Here is a 19,252-nt window from a genome sequence, read left to right as displayed (position 1 = left end):
TTGCGATGCCACCTTCAGTCACACTCAGGGTAGGGCTGATTGGGGGGTTGGGGCACCGCCCCCTGTCACACTCAAGGCAGGGTCGATGGGGAGGTTTCGGCGCCACCCCGTCACGCACAGAGCAGGACCAATCAGGGGGTTGGGGCGCTGCCCCCTGTCACTCACAGAGCAGGGCCCATGAGGGGGGTTGGGGCTCCTTACCCTGTCACGCACAGAGCAGGGCCCATCAGGGGGTTGGGGAGCTCTCCCCTGTCACGCACAGAGCAGGGCCCATCAGGGGGGTTGGGGCTCCATACCCTGTCACTCACAGAGCAGGGGGTTGGGGAGCTCCCCCCTGTCATGCACAGAGCAGGGCAGATCAGGGGGTTGGGGAGCTCCCTCCGTCACTCACAGAGTAGGGCCGATAGGGGAGTTGGGGCACCGCCCCCTGTCACACACAGAGCAGGGTGGATCAGGGGGTTGGGGTGCCGCACCGTCACACTCAGGGCAGGGCCGATGGGGAGGTTATGGCTCTACCCCGTGACACACAGAGCAGGGCCCGTGGGGGGGAGGGGAGGGGGCGTTGGGGCGCCACACCCTGTCACACACAGAGCCGCAGGGTGATCAGGGGGTTGGGGAGCTCCCCACTATCAGGCACAGAGCAGGGCTGATCAGGAGGTTGGGGCGCCTTCCCCTGTCACGAACAGAGCAGGGCCGATAGGGAGGTTGTGGCCCCACCCCCTGCCACACACAGAGTCGCAGGGCGATCAGGGGGTTTGGGCGCTGCCCCCTGTCACGTTGATTCCGGTGCCGGGAGGCCTCGCAGCTCCACTGTTCCCGGTGCTGGGAGGCATATTACCCTTTTACTATATAGGATAGAGGCCTGGTGCATGTGTGGGGGCCGCCTGGTTTGCCCTGAAAGGTGTCCTGGATCAGGGTGGGGGTCCCCACTGGGGTGCCTGGCCAGTCTGGGTGAGGGGCTGCGGGCTGTTTTCAGGCTGGTGGGTGACGGAAGCTCCCAACTGCTCCTTTTTTTCTTTTTTTTTTATTCTGGGCCAGCTTTAGCTCTGAGGCTCCAGCTCTTAGGCCTCTGCTCCTGAAAGCAGGTATCTGGTTTGTTTCGGTTCTATAATCGAAACAATGTATAACTCCAGCTCTGAGATCCCAGCTCGCTGAAAGCAGGTTTCTGGGGTTTTGTTTAGCTTCTATATTTGTGACAATGTTTGAAACTGCAGGCTCAGAGGCCGGCAAGGCAGGCGGGGAACACTGGAGTCCTCCGTCACTGAAGCAAGCAAGCCTCATGTTAGTTTCAAGCTGCCTGGCTGCCGGCCGCCATCTTGGCTGGCAGTTAATTTGCATATCACCCTGATTAGCCAATGGGAAGGGTAGCGGTCGTACGCTAATTACCATGTTTCTCTTTTATTAGATAGGATATAGATATATAGATATATTTGGTCAGAAATTAACACATTTAGGTGAAGGTATTAAGAAGTAACAATTGGTATGGGGATGTAAAATATACCATAAGGAATATAGTCAATAATATTGTAATAACTATGTATGGTGTCAGATGGTGATTTATTAGGGTGATCACTCCATTAATTAGATAAATGTCTAATCACTATGATGTACAGCTGAAACTGATATAATATTGCATCCAACTGTAATTAAAAAATAAAAAAAATATTTTAAAATAAATTTTTCATCTTTAAAACAGGTTAAGCAGTACACCTACTGTTTCTATGGCAATTAATAAACTACTTCAAATTATTTTTACTTTTCATTTGTCATTTATGCATTTGTGTTATAAAATAGAACATGAACTACACTAGCCCAGATTGTCAAAATATAACTACCCATACTTTGCTTTCATCTGTGGACTTACAATACATACTTAGTCTGTGATCTTATGGTCAATGTTGGTAAATTAATCAATATTTTTTCATTCCTGTTCCCAGTTGTCTATTTATCCCTCATCAATATGATCAATCTTTCATATCATTTACATAGGGTAAGGATCCACAAATGAATGGCTAAGAACTGCTTTATTGAATGACCCTGATGAGCAAACTGGATGAACAAAGCATAGAAGCAAACTTCACATGATCCACTATAATTTACAATAAGTTTAAACATGCCTTCAAGTAATTTTTTAAAAAGGGATTCTTATTAAAAGCAATTAGGAAAGAAGCCAACTCACCTTTTTGCACTCATCTGTTCTTTTAGCTTAGTGTACATTTCCAGCACTGCAGTTAAAAATATAACTCATTTTAGCTTTCAAATTAAAAATAATTTTTGAGAAATGAAAATAATAAAGGAATTCATTAATTTTTTCTATAGTTTGATTTAGGCTTACATTTTCAAATAAAATTTTATACTTAGAGTAAATAAAAACATTTTAATTTCTACATATGTTAAACATTATATGTATTACTACATTTTATTAAACTTAGAACACTTGCATATGCTGACACCTATAATTGAGACATTAACCTACTAACAAATACTCTATTCAGAAACTTACTAATATAATATCTCTTCCCTACAGGGGAACAGAAAGTTTGGACTTTAGTTGTTCAGAGAAAGCTGAATGACAGTGAGATTGATTTTCATTCAATATACCAATAAGATAGCACAACTGTGTTATACCTCATTAAACAAAATTTTACAAAAAATCCACAAAGAAAGAGACACCTCAAAAGCTTATAGCAGACAATGAATTATGACAAAGGCATAAATAAACATAAAGCATCTTCCTTTGTTTTATCATTTCTATCAAAGGTTCAGAAATGCAGTTAGTCAATAAAGCTGTTATAAGCTTCAGCAAGATGACATACCATTCATCCTTAATAGAATTTCCAAGTATAAAGTGAGTGAATATATTATTATTAGCTCATCAAGCCACCTCCAAATTTCCTAGACCAAAGAGATAGACATTTTTTTTCCAGATTTTTCTATAGTTTTATGGCTACCCTCAGGGATCTTCAAGTTTATAAAAGATTTTGTTTACCTCTCTGAAACCCATAAAAACTGCAAAGGTGACTATAGTGAACCTGTCCTAATTCTACAGACTCTATGTATATTACAATCATAGCCCCTATACATAATGCAATATTTTTTACATTTCAAACCAAAACATATACCTGGGAAAGAGCCTAAAACGGCTGCTACAAGTATAAACTTGCTTTGAAATCTGTTTTATCTCAACAATTTAGGTAAATTTCATATCTACCTTCTAACATTTCTATATTCTTTTCATATAAAATAATACTTTCCTCAAATATAATCAAGTAAAACTAGTGCACCAGAAAAATGCATTGTTTAACCTGTGACTTCTTATATCCTCTCATACTTCTAATCTAAGGAGGAGGTAAGCAATTGTACAGTAATTGATGGCTTGTCTTTATTCAGATAAATTATCACATCCTTTAGAGCTGAGACTATGTCACTTTCAACTTTATATTTCCAATATCTACCATAATTCCTGACACAAAAAGTATTTGTAAGAAGATAATTAGATAGAAGGATAGATGGGGGAAAGGAGGTAGTTCTAGACATGGCTATTAGGAATGCAATGTTTATACAACTCAGATTATACAACTCAGGAAAAGCACTGAGAGCAAAGAGTAGCAGTAACAAAATTTTAACTTCTACTTCCCTTTACTTCTCTATTTCAAATAGCCCACTAGGTGAATAAACTGAATTCAGTTCTTTTCCATTCCATCAGTACAAATTTTTTAGGCTTATTACAATTCAGAGACAAAGCATTCAAATTTAGAGACTGTCTTCATAGCCATTTCAGTGTATCTGATGGTGACAAAAAGGTATTACTAAACATTACTATAAAGGAAATAGGTTTATTAACCCTGAAACCTCACATAATGAGCAGACATTATATTTACTCAAAGTTAATGTGCACATAGCCCTGGTCCATCAGAGATTAAACTAATTAGAATTTCAGTGATTCTATTTTTTAAAAAGCTATTCTTACAAGTCAGAAAACAATAATTATTTAGCTAATAAGATCTGCTGACAGTTTTAACATATAATTTGTATTCTAAGCTAACTTCATATTATGTATAGGGTGAAGCAAGAGTCGGTTTACAGTTGTTTATATGAAAAAATCATACAATCTTATATAATAAAAGCCTAATATGCTAAGTGTCTGGTCAACCAGTCGGCCGTTCAACCAAAGTATAATATGCTAATGATATGCTAAGGCCGCTCAACTGCTATGATGTGCACTGACAACCAGGGGGCAGATGCTCCGACTGGTATGTTAGCTAGCTGCTGGGGTCTGGCGGATCAGGATTGAGCAAGATGGGCCGGACACACCCTGGAGTCCTCCTGTGGTCCCTCTCCAGCTGGCCAACCTCCCGCGTCCCTTTGCACTGGTGGGGTCCTTCAGCCTGGCCTGTGCCCTCTTGCAATCCAGGACCCCTCGGGGGATGTCAGAGAGCTGGTTTCAGCCCGATCCCGCAGGCCAGGCCAAGGGACCACACTGGTGCACGAATTAGTGCACCAGGCCTCTAGTAATTAGTAAATAAGAATAAATTCAGTGGTTTGCATACTCACTACTATAAACCTATTTTTGACCCACCCTGTATAATTATTATATACAAAGCATCTCATTCTATTTCCCAGGATATGAAGGTTCCAATTCCTTCCTGAAAAAAAAAAAAATGCAACACTGTGTTGGATTTAATTTACTATATTAAGAAAAAGATGACATACACATGCTTCCTTTTGTTTAAACAGGATACATCCAGGTAAAGAAAATACTGGTTAGTTTCTTTGAAATTTATTGATGTCCAGGTAATATCTGAGCCCTTACAGAGAGTCAGAACCTCAGAAACCTAAAAAGTCAGTCTTTCCAAAATATAGGTGGAAAGGCAAGAATGAAGAAGGGAGAAGACCTAGCATTTTGGGATGTTTTCTTACCTGATCAGCAAAATGATATTGTGAGCAAAGCAAAACCAAGCTACTTAAGTATCAAATGGAAAACTATAGGTAAAATGATAGGCAAATTAGGACAAGGCAAGAAAATGTAATCTAAAGACACTCCCCATGGGAAAGTATTCTGAAGAATCACAAAGTTGAGGAGGGCGCAAGTGAGGCAGAAAGGAAACGGTAAGATTATAGGAGACTCACGTGACAGATCACCAAACGGGGATTTACATTATAGGAAAACTCAGGGAACAAAGTGGATAAGAAAGATAACCCTAGGCTTTTGGGGGGAACAATCACCAAATACCTGTAATTCCCATAATGAATAATGACTAAATGTTATCATTAAATTATAATTTGACCAAGCCAATATTACATTATAGACAAATTTAACTCACCTGGAAGGCACAACTGCAATTTTTCTACTACAGTTGTAATATTCCTCTGCTGAATTCTACATCGAATAATATCTTCTGTTTGGACTACCACCTTAGGAAAAAAAATGTTCATATGTTTAAACGAACAGTTAAATCATATACACATATTGATACATAACAGATGTATCATTTTCTCACCTCCTTTCCAGCATCTTGAAATCTTCGGTTGGTATCAGTAACTTGTACCTTAAAAATAATTTCACCTTAGTTAGACAAATATGAATAAAACTGCCCTGATGTAACCGCTCACCCTTGTAATCAGATCATGCTTCATGAGAAACTTAGAACAAAGAAATGCAAATTCAAATTAACTCTACAGCTTGAACTTGAACTTTTGATTGAAAAGGGCTTTTAACTTCAATTACTTATGACAGTTCTTTTTAACAGATTCTGTGGCAAACTTCTCAAATTTACTCAAGATTTTTGAACTTTACTTGCTTCTCTAAGTCTGTCAAACAATTCAAATCACTGACCCAATTGACCACTGGTCCTTTTTTGATAACTTCAATGAGGTCTATGTGCCATTCATTGTCTGTAGGAAATGGTGATTGCATTTTACGGTAATTAAACATTCATACTTTGCTGAATGCAAACACTGGGTGGTTGATTAACATCAAACACAGAAATCTCAATCCACAGCAACATTTTAATGCTGCAGGTGCAGGCAAAGCTCAACCTCAAATTTTCCCACATATTAAGTGACTCATTAGGTCATCATAGTAAGGAAGCACATTCTGGTTTATTAAAAATCTCATTAATTTTTTAACAATGATGCTCAGTGACCTCATTGATGCTGTATTTGGTCATTCGTTGTCTGAACATCCTTTATATAATGGTTTTCTAATCATAACCTTTGGTAAACCAGGGTCATTCTGTCTGCTAAGCTCTCCAAATGTAAAGAAAGATAAGTAGGACAATTCTTATAACTATATATTTTGTATTCTGACTGAACAAATCCAGGTCTCATTTAATAAATAATGTTTTTTCTGTGTGGCCAAAAAGGTAGACCAATTTTCTTTAAGAAAATTATACATTGCTAATAAACTAAAAAAAAGTTTCAACATTATTAAATAACTTTGAGAATATAAATACACATGGTAGTTTTTAAAGGTTTTTATATTTGTACTAATTGTCATTGCTAAAACTGCCAATGGGGCCATTCATTGTATGAAGTTTTTTAGTTTATTTCCCTGCATGGAAATAAATCTTGTTAAGTCAATGCATTACTTACTTTACCAAAAAAGGGATTACTCCTGTCATTAGCATGACAACTGTGTTAACAAAGCATGAAGAGCATTCCCAATTATATACACTGATGCACTTCTTGAAAGTAGTACATTTAATAAAGGTTTGTACCATGCACTATAAACTAATACTTGAGTAATTTTTTAAAATATATTTTTATTGATTTCAGAGTGGAAGGGAGAGGGAGACAGAGACAGAAACATCAATGATGAGAGACAATTACCAACTGGCTGCCTCCCACACACCCCCCCCCACTGGGGATCGAGCAGGCAACCAGGGCATGTGCCCTGACCAGGAATCAAACATTGACTATCTGGTTCACAGATCAATGCTCAACCACTGTGTCACGCTGGCTAGGCAACACTTGAGTAATTTAATGACAGCAAAGATAAACTGAATTTTAACATATTTCTTACCTTCAGTTTTTCTGCATCAGTCCTTACTTTAAGGAGTTCTGTAATAGCATCTACAAAACCCTGATGATGAAAATTACACATCTTTTCAATTTCCTTGTCATGATTACGGATACAATTATCTAACTTTTCCATAAACTTTTTGTGTGCATTTGGTTGGTCATCATACACAGACCTGTATGTATATAAAAAGAAAGCTAACATTAATTTCCCAATTCACCAAAATGTATTCTTTGAAACAGCTGATATCTTAACACTTATCTAAATCTTTTAACAGATAAACTAGGGTGATAGTACTGCCAGTAGTAGAAATAATTTGAGTGAAAAATATTTAATTTCTTTTTGAACATGTTAATAGTAAAAGAGCCACAGCCCTCTAGATATATCACTAGGCATCTGGAAATAAAGATATGAAGCTCAGGAGGAGTCTTTACATACAAATGTTCAAGAAAGAGTGAACGATTAAGGAATGAATGAACAAACTCCTTATTTCTACAGCATTTACTATGTGTCATGATATATTCTAAATGCTTTATATGATAACCTTCTAATCCTCACAACAAGCTTATAATGTAGGTATTATTACCCTTGCTGTGTATATATAAGTGACAGATTATATAACTGCCACATATTCTACAACTAGCAAGTCACAGCTGGGATATGAATCCTGGTGATCTGGCTCCAAGAGTTCATATTCTCAAGTACAAGGCCATATTGCAGTCACCACAATGTTCTCTAAATACGACATACACATTCCTACTGTATCTAAGCTCATGCTGTATCCACATAGAGGGCAGCCTGCCCTCACCCCGCCATACAAGAAAGGATTAACCTTGTCCAAAGAAAGGTTTGGCCCTTGCCCTCAGATCCTGGGAGGTAAGCCTTTGGAATGTCCTGCCTGATAGATGCCTTTTTTTCCTTGGGGGCCTTAAGCAATGCCAGTCTATGTTAACAATGTGATTTACAGTGAGTGAGGACCATGGCATCTGCTCTGGAGGGCTGGAGACTAAGGTCTGCAGCACAGGCAGTGAGCCATGCCTATGTGACCAATCCCAGTAAAAATCCTGGATACCATGGCTGGGGTAAGCTTCCTTGGTTGGCAACACTCCATAAGTGCTGACACACACATTACTGGGAGATGTAAATGCTGTCCAGACTACTCCGCTGGAACAAAGAACTGGAAGCCCCTGCCTGGAACTCTCCTAGGCCCTGCCTTACAAGGCTGTTCTTGTGGTGAATTTTAATCTGTATCCTTTTGCTGTTAACAAAGAGTAACTGGGAGTATAGCAGCTTTGCTAAATTCTGTGAGTCCTCCTAGTGAATTACTGAACCCAAGGGTAGTCTTGGCACTTTCCCCAAAATGCACCGCCCCCCCAGTCTGTTGACCATAATTTGAGGTTTAGTTCAAGTCCCATTTCCTCCAATAGGCTTTTGTCAATCATTTCAATGCCAAGTAATCTTTTCACGGGCAGGACAGCTAAACATATAGTCCTTTCCATTCATTCTGACATGTAATCATATATGACTTTGCATTGTAATTTAAATGTTTCAATTATATGTCATATATTTTGTTTTTCCACATAGAACATAAGCTTCTTGAGGGCAGCCTCCATGGCTTAGGTTTTAATACATACCTATAATAATACTAGAGAGGACAATATAGGATAGCAGTTGTAAGTACTTGGGCTGTTAAAGAGCTAAGCTAGAACTAGGCTCTGATCTTGGGCATCTCTTTTCTACCTATACTACTTTCTCTAATCTAGACTTGGAGCTTTAAATTTCATAAACACAGTGACATCTTCCAGGTGTACATTTCCAGCCCTGACCTCTCTTCTGAAATTCATTTCTCTCCAACTGGATATCTGATAAGCATCTCAAATATGTATAAAATAAATTACTTTCCTATTCTCTGAAACTTGCTCCTCTCACAGTTTTCTCCCATCTCAGTAATTGCTCTAGCTCTTCTAGTTGATCAGGCAAAAAACTTTGAAATCATCACTGATTGTCCTCTTTCTCTTACTCCCACCAAAACAATCCAGCAAATCAACCTTTACTACCTCCACTGGTACCTCCCTGGGACCAAGCCATCAACATGCCTTGTCTTCAGTTTGTTCTCAACACAATAGACAGAATGATCCCATTAAAACATAATTCGGATCCCATGTCTCTCTTCTGCTCAAAACCCCATTTTTCTTACAACAGTCCATAAAGCTCTACATAATTTTTCCCCATGTTATTTCATTGACCTCATTTCCAACTACTTATTCTTCACTTTACTTATTTCATGTTAGCAATACTGGCCTCCTTGTGGTTCCTGAAACACACCAGGCACATTCCTGTCCTATGCTTTGCCCATAGTTTCCTCTACCTGGATCACATTTCTCATGTGTGGCAGCCTCCCTCTCCTCCTTCAGTCTGTTACCCCCTTCTTTTTAAAAAATATATTTTTTTATTGATTTCAGAGACGAAGCGAGAGGGAGAGAGAGATAGAAACATCAATGAGAGAGAATCATTGATTGGCTGCCCCCTCACACTCCCTACCGGGGATCAAGCCCACAACCCAGGCATGTGCCCTGACCGGGAATCAAACTATATCCTCCTGGTTCATAGGTCAACTCTCAATTACTAAGCCACCGTGGCCAGACTGTTACCCTCTTCTTGATAAGGCCCTTTCCGGCTACATTACACACACACACACACACACTTCCCTGCTTTATTTTCTCTCTTTTTTTATTTTCTAAAATAAAGGAGTTACTTTGTCACTGCAACATTCTTACTACTGGAGAAATACTCTCTACTTCGCACTTTATTTTCTGTCTTCCCCTACTAGAATGTAAGTTGCATGAGGGCACAGAATGTTTGTGTTTTGTTCTCTGTTGTATATCCAGCCCTAGAATACTGCCTATTATATAGCAGATGCCCAATAAAAAATAATAATTTATGAAAGATGGGTTCATGGATGGATGGATGATAGATAGAATCAGAAAGAATACTTACTGGTTGTTTAACCTCAGGTAAGCTACCTGACTTCTCTAAATCTTAATTCTTTCAACAATAAAATAGCGATAAAAAAATTCTGTTATGAGGATTATTATCAGACTACTACATGGATTACAGTAAACACATGAAAAATTCTTAGCACAATAACTGACACACTGTATGTAAGTGCTCATATATATTGGCTACTAGCACAGTATGCACTTAAGAGACAACCAAATCCTTGTAAAATGAGTGAACCCTGCTGAATAATTGAGTACTTGCTGCAAGTATCAAATATGACTAACACTCAATTATCCATTGTTAAATGAGCTGACTACCACTATCACCTGACATTTGTATGGGGCCTTTAGCATTTTTAACATCTAATACTTCATTTCTTTCTTATACCACACCAGAGAAAGTATCACTGCCTCCTTTTCACAAATGAAGAAACAGGCATAGGAATGGTAAATGACTAATGTAACCTAGTGAGTGACCAAGGCAGGACTAGAATTCCCACCTTGCACTTTTCCTACCATTAGTACATATAAAAAGAACTCTTAATTAAACAAACAATGTTGTTCCAAAGAAAAATCCATGTGCAAGAGGAAGTTTATCTAACTGAACTTGGCATGCCATAAACAAATTTTCATTTCATAATTGTGAGCAAGTATAGTCTTTAAGTAATAAATATATGCATTTCTGAGACTTTAAAAACATCTAATCTAATAAAAGAGAAACATGCAAATTGACCGTACCTCCACCACACCCACCAGCCCACCCACCAGCCAATCAGGAGCAAATTAACCCAACTAAGATGGCAGCAGCCATGGAGCTGGAGCGAGCAGGAGGCTTGGGTTGTCCCGGGCAATGGAGGAAGCCAAGCTTCCCGCCTGCCCTGCTGGCCCTGAGCTCCGCTCAAGGCTACAAAGTTTCAATTATAGAAAATAAATAAATCCCAGATACCTGCTTCCAGCCCACAGCCGTGGCCACCCTGAAGGGACTGTGGACAGCCTGAAAATGGCCCTCAGCCCCTCACCCAGGCTGGCCAAACCCCCATGGGGTGAGGGGGCTTGGCCAGCCTGCAAACAGCCATCAGCCCCTCACCCAGGCTGGTCAGGCACCCCAGTGGAGACCCCCACCCTGATCCAGGACACCCTTCAGGACAAATCAGCCGGCCCCCACCCATGCACCAGGCCTCTATCCTATATAATATGCAAATTGACCCTAACAGCAGAACGACTGGGAATGACTGGTCACTATGACACACACTGACCACCAGGGGGCAGATGCTCAATGCAGGAGCTGCCCCCTGGTGGTCAGTGCACTCCCACAGGGGGAGCTCTGCTCAGCCACAAGCCAGGCTGACGGCTGCCAGCACAGCGGTGATGGCAGGAGCCTCTTGCGCCTCCTCAGCAGGGCTAAGGATGTCTGACTGCAGCTTAGGCCTGCTCGCCGCTGGCAAGTGAACATCCCCCGAGGGCTCCCGGGCTGCCAGAGGGATGTCTGACTGTCAACTTAGGCCTGATCCCCCGGGGAGCAGGCCTAAGCCAGCAGGTGGACAGCCCCAGACTGAGAGAGGGCACAGACCGGGCTGAGGGACCCCTCCAAGTGCACAATTTTTTGTGTACTAGGCCTCTAGTATTTAATAAAACAGTTTGGTAGTTATCTGACTCTTAAAATACCAGGCAGTAAACAAAACATACCAAAGAACTGGTTTTTCCCCTTACAACAGTTTTAACATTTCAGCGAAATCTAGCAAGAGATATTTCCGGACTGCCCTACTATAGTGTCCCTCCAAAGGAGGTTTCACTCTGTTCTTGAGTGCAAAGGCAATACTGTTATCTCTTTTCAATTTAATAGTAACATATAAATAGACAGGAAGATAAATACTTATTTCCCAAAAGTCTATTTTATTTTAGAAAGTTCTTTAAAAATCCATCCTTTGGTGTGTCTTTCCAATTTCTTCTCCAGAGTTTTAAAAAACAAAACTAGTATTGTTTTATAGTAATTCAGGACAATGCCAGTGGATCTATTACAGCATACAGGTGAACTCCTCTTTTCCTACTGATACTATTAGTATGGAGGAAAACAATATCAGAACATAACACCCCCATTCACAGAAAACCAGAGCCTGACATGGATGAACTATTTATATTCCATGCCTTCTGCCTGTCAAGTAAAACTGTCAAGTCTCAATGAAGGAAATAAAAATAACATTAAGGTGCCGAAACCGGTTTTGCTCAGTGGATAGAGCGTCGGCCTGCGGACTGAAAGGTCCCAGGTTCGATTCCAGTCAAGGGCATATACCTGGGTTGCGGGCACATCCCCAGTAGGAGATGTGCAGGAGGCAGCTGATCGATGTTTCTCTCTCATCGACGTTTCTAACGCTCTATCTCTCTCCCTTCCTCTCTGTAAAAAATCAATAAAATATATTTAAAAAAATAACATTAAGGAATTAGTGCTATAAATGAGAAAGAGTAGGTCGTGCTCTACCTATTACTAAGTCCTCGTCTCTCCTGACCCTTGATAATCATGAATAGAAGGTGCATCCCAAACTGATACAATCACTTGTCACCCACAGCCATAGCAATGAGAGCATTCTTAGCAGAGTACATAGAAATAAACAGGTTAAGGTGAAAAAAACATTCTAAATTACAGAAATCCTATCTAATAATAGACAAACATGGTAATTGACCGTACCTTCGCTATGCTTCCCATTGGCTAATCAGGGTGATATGCAAATTAACTGCCAACAAAGATGGCGGTTAATTTGCATATGTAGGCGCAATGCTGGGAGGTGAAAGGGGAAGGACGGAAGAAGCCGCCTGCCGCTGGCGGTGATCAGAAACCCAGGCGGCAGGCAAGAGCATGGGGGGCAGGCAAGAGCATGGGCCCCTTGGCCCATGATCGGAGAACTGGGGCCGCCTTTGCCTGCCCCCCTGCTGGTGATCAGAGAAGCTGGGCGGGGCAGGGAAGAGACGGCCGCCGGCGAAAGCCTGCGTGCACTTCCTGAAGACGAGCCTGGAAGCCAAGAACACCTGTGTCCTGCTGTCGCAGAGCCGGCTATTTGAGGAGCCCGAGCTGACCCAGCACTGCTAGGAGGTCACTGACGAGCAGGCGGAGATGGCCCTACAGTCCAAGGGCTTCTGCAAGATCAACAGGCAGACCCTGGAGGTCGTAGTCACCCGGGAGGCCCTCAACACCAAGGAGGCGGTGGTCTTCGAGGCCGTGCTCAACTGGGCCAAGGCCGAGTGCAAGCGGCAGAACCGGCCTGCCCGCCACCCCGCGCAACAAGAGGCACATCCTGGGGCTGGCCCTCTACCTGGTCCGCATTCCAACCATAACCCTGGAGGAGTTTGCCAACGGCGCTGCCCAGTCAGACATCCTGATGCTGGAGGAGACCCACAACATCTTCCTGTGGTACACAGCGGCCAACAAGCCCCTGCTCAACTTCCCACTGACCAAGAGGCGAGGCCTGGCCCCACAGAGGTGCCACTGCTTCCAGTCCTCGGCCTACCGCAGCAACCAGTGGTGCTACCGGGGGCGCTGCGACAGCATCCAGTTTGCGGCGGACAGGAGGGTGTTTGTGGCGGGGCTGGGCCTGTACAGGTCCAGCTCCGAGAAAGCCGAGTACAGTGTGAAGATCGAGCTCAAGCGCCTGGGGGTGGTCCTCGCCCAGAACCTGACCAGGTTCATGTCCGACGGCTCCAGCAGCACCTTCCTGGTCTGGTTCGAGCACCCGGTGCAGGTGGAGCAGGACACCTTCTACACGGCCAGCGCCGTGCTGGACGGCAGCGAGCTCAGCTACTTCGGGCAGGAGGGCCTGACAGAGATGCAGTGCGGGAAGGTGACCTTCCAGTTCCAGTGCTCCTCCAACAGCACCAACGGCACCGGGGTGCAGGGCGGGCAGATCCCCGAGCTCATCTTCTATGCCTGAGGCCGTGGGTGTGCGGGTGCTGGGGGGATGGAGGGCCGCACCCTTTCTCCTTGCCAGGACAGGCTTCAGGACTCCTAACCTTTTGTGCGCAGCTGGCTGTAGCCAGAGGTATAAATGAGACGTTTCTACACGGCCAGAGCCCAGTTCTGAATACAGGGGGCTGGGCCTCATCATATCTCCTGCACATTGGGGTGCACACTCAGGTGGAGGTTGGATTTGGGGGCGGAGGGCAGCCCGGACCCCACCAGAGGTGCCCACGCCACCTGCTTTGTGGGCTTGGCTGTCCCTCCCACCCTCCTAGATTTTGTTCTGAGTTGTTCTAAGCTTAAGACCTTCCCTCCAAATCTAAAACCTGGGAAAAGTCATTTAAAAAAAAATGTCAAGAAATTATTAAAAATACAAGTACTTCGAAAAAAAAATATAGATACTTCTCCGAACACCGGCTTGGGGGGACAGGGAAGAGGCGGCCACCACCAGCAGCCGCCTCTTCCCTGCCCCTCCCCCCCCCCCCCCCCCGGCCAGTGTTCGGAGAAGTATCTATATTTTCTTTTCAAAGTACCTGTATTTTTAATAATTTCTTGACATGGTAAAAGAATTTTACATTACAATCCAAAGGTGGTGGGGTGAGGAGAAGGAGCAGCAGAACAATCCAACAAACAAAAAGGGAAACAGAAATGCGTGGTGGAAGGGATTTGAAGGGTGGGTAGGGGCATTGCCCAACTAAAATGCAATTGGTTTGTTACTGAGTATTATTCATGGGAAGACAGCATCCTGACTCCTTCTCTATACAGCATATTGGGAGTAAAAATGATGCATCCAGGTGGAAATATGATTAGGAGTTGGAAAACAGACAGTGAAAGAAGAAGTCAGAAATAGACACTGAGAGAGTCACTGGCTGGCTGGCTGAAAATACTGACTCTCCAGTAGTGACCCCCCCCCCCCCCCGAATGCACAAACTTTTGTGCCCTGGGCTACTAGTAAGTTATATTTTTAAAAAGTACTGAAGGATCAGACAAGTGCCAGAATCCAAAATTTATCAAAAGATAGAATGTTGGCCCTGGAAAGTACACTAGAAAGTTCCTAGTTCTGACTTTCTCAATGTAATAGATCTAGCAAAAATCTAAAATCCATCACACAGCCCAGCTAGCATGGCCCAGTGGTTGAGCACTGACCTATTAACCAGGAGAAATAGTTCGATTCCCGGTCGGGGCACATGCCCTGGTTTCAGGCTCAATCCCCAGTGTGGGGCATGCAGGAGGCAGCCGATCAATGATGCTCTCTGATCATTTATGTTTCTATCACTCCCTCTCCCTTCCTCTCTAAAATCAATAAAAAATGTATTTTAAAAAATATAATAAAATCCAGCACACAAGCACTCAAATAAAACTAATCACTGCATGTGGTTGAGTTAATCCTCTACCCACTCTGATGAAAAGTAATATTAAAAGTAACTATTCTAAAAATGTGCTTTAAAAGGCAATAATAACTATCTGACTGAATAGAGAGCAGCAAAAAAGGAGAAAGGGTGGATATGCATAAGAACACTAGGAAAGGGAAGAAAGCAAAAGCAGCTCTTATCCCAAGAATTTCTTGACACCATAGCAGGACTTTCACTCTTTTCTCTGAAGGGACCTATGTTTAATTATAGAGACAATTTGGGGAGATAGTGAAGGGAGAGGATACGAAGAAAAGCTGAGAAGATGGACACTCCCTGTCAACAATTCTCCACAGTGACTTAACAGACTAAAGAAGAATCATATTGGGGGTTTGCAGGGCTGAGTGAAAAAGGTGAAGGGATTAAGCAAAAAGAATTAAATAAATAAATAAATAAATAAATGCCAAAAAAAAAAGAGGAGTTATTTCTGCTACTTCTGGCTTAATGTGGTGAAGGTTTTTTTTAAAAGCAGTAATGCACAATGAAGTACTTAAGTGCTTTATATTCATTATCTCATTAATATACACTACAGCTTTATGATGTACATTCTGTTAGCATTCCAATTTACAGATGAGGTATGGAAAGATTAAGATTTTAAATCCAAAGCTGGCCAAGATTTAACCCCAGGTTAGCCTGACTCCAAAGCCACTGCTCCTAATCATTATGTCATACAGACTCTCCAATCAGAAATGGTGAGAAGCAGCAGGGAATACAGAGAAGTTACCAGCACAGCAACTAACCAGATCACCTTTGAAGAGCAACAATTGAGGATGACTCAATAGGGAATCCCTGATGTGCACTGCTGCATCCATCAGGTGAAATCATCCGATGGACAGAAAAGAGGATGAGAACTGAGGCACAGCTAATTGTTAGGCAGCTGTAAATTACAAATGCAACAAAATAAGGAAGACCAAAATATGAAGCAGAGAAAACTGAGGGCCCTGTACTCGTCTGACCTCAGCTGAAGAAACTCTGAAAAATATACTTTTCTTTTATCCTTTCTTTGGTCTTTGAATGATAATCATTATTCTTTAAATATTTAATTTGAAGGACAAGAAAGGAAATAGCATTCAGCACTCTTCATTCTTTGAACCCTAAGTTGGTTAACAGTTGTATCCATCTAATAATCAGTGGTTCTCAACCTTCCTCATGCCGCGACCCTTTAATACAGCTCCTCATGTGGTGGTGACCCCCAACCATAAAATTATTTTCGTTGCTACTTCATAACTGTAATTTTGCTACTGTTATGAATCGTCATGTAAATATCTGATATGCAGGATGTATTTTCATTGTTCGTGACCCACAGGTTGAGAACCGCTGAAATACTAATGTGCCAGATATACTACTATCTAAAATTTTCAACAAATATACAATTTTAATAAAATAATTTTTTCTTCTTTCAAAATGCCCCCCAGCATTTTATAATGTTTACTGGCGAATTAATCACATTCCTATAAATAAATACACACAGAGATAAATGACAAAACCAGAAAGAGCAAACATACTATTCTAAAAAAACAAAATTTTCCACTATTCCACATACACTCAGGTTGTTCCTTAACGCTCCATATACAGATAATGAGTTCAATGTAAGAGTTTAGTCATCCCTTCTAAAAGTTTAGCACAATAAAATCGTACTTCTTCTGGCAAAATGTATTGCTAATCAGAGAAAAATGCAGATGAAAAATAAATTTTAAAAGAATAGCTAACTTTAAAATTTCATCTGAATAGAAAACAAAGACATACTATGCTACACTAAAGATCTTATTTAAATATTTTAATTTTGGCAACTAGGAACACATAAAAACAAAGTATATATCTTTATAACTAAAAAATTTTAAATACAAACAAATTTCCTATCTTTATTATATCAAATCTTCCACATAAAAGCAGTGTTGAAATGTAAGTTATCACACAGTATTTGATTATCTGATATATCAGGCTTATTGAATTTAAATGATCTTTCAGAAAAGCCTTCTTGAAGTCTATGTATAGGTCGCCATCTAGTGGATATAAATATAAGAAAACTAAGATGTCATTAAAATGTTAAAATTGGTTCATTGAAAAGTAATGCTTTGATCACCAAATCAAATGCCTTAGGAATTCAGGCTACTTCAACTTTTGAACACATGCTATATTTTGCTAAGGTAAGTGATTTATTAGTCATATTCCACTGTTGTTTTTTAAGGGAAACATCTTTTTCTGATGGAAAACAAACAACATTCACAAGATACTATGTAAGAAAGGACCCTTTTTTTTATTACTGGTAACATATTAGGATTATTTTTTTGTCAAAAAGCACATTGTATCCCTATACTATTTTAAGTATTTTTCACTGTATCTTCATTGTTTAAAAAAATTCCATCACAATATCTATGGAGAAAATAACATGCATGTTTTCTAAGAAAGATTTTTTAACTTTTTTTTCTTATATATTTTATTGATCCCCCACAGAGAGGAAGAGAGAGGGATAGAGAGTCAGAAACATCGATGAGAGAGAAACATCGACCGGCTGCCTCCTGCACACCCCCCACTGGGGATGTGCCCGCAACCAAGGTGCATGCCCTTGACCGGAATCGAACCTGGGACCCTTCAGTCCGCAGGCCGGCGCTCCATCCTCTGAGCCAAACCGGCCAGGGCAAGATTTTTTTAACTTTTACTAAAATAATGTGTACACTTAGAGAAAAGCTGATATAACCTCAAAGTACCCAATCTCAATTTCTCCAAATTGCCCATATTTACTAGAGTACTGTAGTTCCTTTTCTAAACAAAATAAAATGGCCTTTCTCTATCATAGAATCCGTTGTTCTCCAATAGAATGGATATACTGTTGCATAACCACAAAAGAGCAAAGCTAAGGCCCAGGTAGAATACTGTGAAAGGTACTCACCTACAGTGACTGCCATGATAATACTAGTCATTAGCAGACTTTCCTATAAATGTTATGAAATGTCAATCAGCTGCTTTTAAGAAAAAGCAATAACTCTAGCAAAGATATGGACTTTTAAAATACTGGAAAACTAAAGGCAGAAATACTGTCCCAAACTGCCTGGGCACTGACACTGTTTTACCTTCTGGTGTCAATACTTCCTACAAACCTTTATCAGAAAACAATTTCACTGTGTTATCTGACAAAATTGTATCAGCTACGTCTGACTTCCACTGGATGCTTTTTATTATTATTTTCTGCTTTTTCAAACACTAACTACATTTACCTAAAATGAGACATTAGTCTTAATTCTGATTTTCTAGTATAAAAAAAAATTGCTTTCGCATCCTTTTGAGCATTCTTTATTTATTCTTCCAGTCTATAGACATTTTTTACTATTCTTTGACCAATGTTTCAAATGATATATAAAGCTTATTTTTGTATTTCTTTACAATTAATAATTAAGATTTGGTATTTCATAATTAAGAGTGCTTATTATATCCTTCAGCAATTTCATTTTTACACTGAATGCTTTAACCTCAAAAATAGTTTTCAAAACAGGTTTTTGGTTTATTAGTAAATTTGGTAAATTCACCAAGTTGGTCATGCAACAAATTAGTCATTTTGGCAATTAAACTAAAGCCAAGATTTTAAACATGTTTTTACATAAAAGCCCCAAATATAAAAGGGCAGTACACAGAAAAAATTAAGCTTCTGAGATCCAGTAGGACCCCATTTTGCCCAGGTAAAGTCATTAGCAATTCTCTGTACCCCCTGTATGAATCCTGGAAACGAAGGAAAGCTACATTGAGATGTTCTATCTGTTTCTATCAGAGTGACCACTTGGTGTTTGTACTGTTGGCTATGTAAATTGAAATTTTAATCTAATCTTTCAGTGGAACAGTCTCTTCAATACCAGTTTATAACCCACTTGAAACCCTGCAACTA

General features: G+C 40.8%; 1 protein-coding gene and 1 pseudogene across 3 annotated transcripts in view; one reads left to right on the top strand and one right to left on the bottom strand.

Annotated features, from left to right (window-relative positions):
* The window catches only part of EXOC6 (exocyst complex component 6), a 150,216-nt gene that overhangs the window by 105,573 nt on the left and 25,391 nt on the right, over window positions 1-19,252 (bottom strand). For both annotated transcript variants that reach the window (XM_081104336.1, XM_081104337.1), the window contains exons 2-5: window positions 7,025-7,196; window positions 5,502-5,549; window positions 5,325-5,415; window positions 2,180-2,225 (exon numbers count right to left, since the gene is read on the bottom strand). In XM_081104336.1, coding sequence (XP_080960462.1) covers window positions 2,180-2,225; window positions 5,325-5,415; window positions 5,502-5,549; window positions 7,025-7,196 — 357 coding nt within the window. The remainder of the gene's footprint in view (window positions 1-2,179; window positions 2,226-5,324; window positions 5,416-5,501; window positions 5,550-7,024; window positions 7,197-19,252) is intronic.
* LOC308529146 (BTB/POZ domain-containing protein 6-like) lies at window positions 8,001-13,940 on the top strand (annotated as a pseudogene). The gene is made up of 2 exons: window positions 8,001-8,103; window positions 12,957-13,940. The product of its transcript is annotated as a BTB/POZ domain-containing protein 6-like (transcript).

Source organism: Myotis nattereri (assembly GCF_964212035.1).
Source record: "Myotis nattereri genome assembly, chromosome: 13".
In the NCBI taxonomy this organism is placed as follows: domain Eukaryota; kingdom Metazoa; phylum Chordata; class Mammalia; order Chiroptera; family Vespertilionidae; genus Myotis; species Myotis nattereri.
This window is presented reverse-complemented; position numbering and strand designations above follow the sequence as displayed.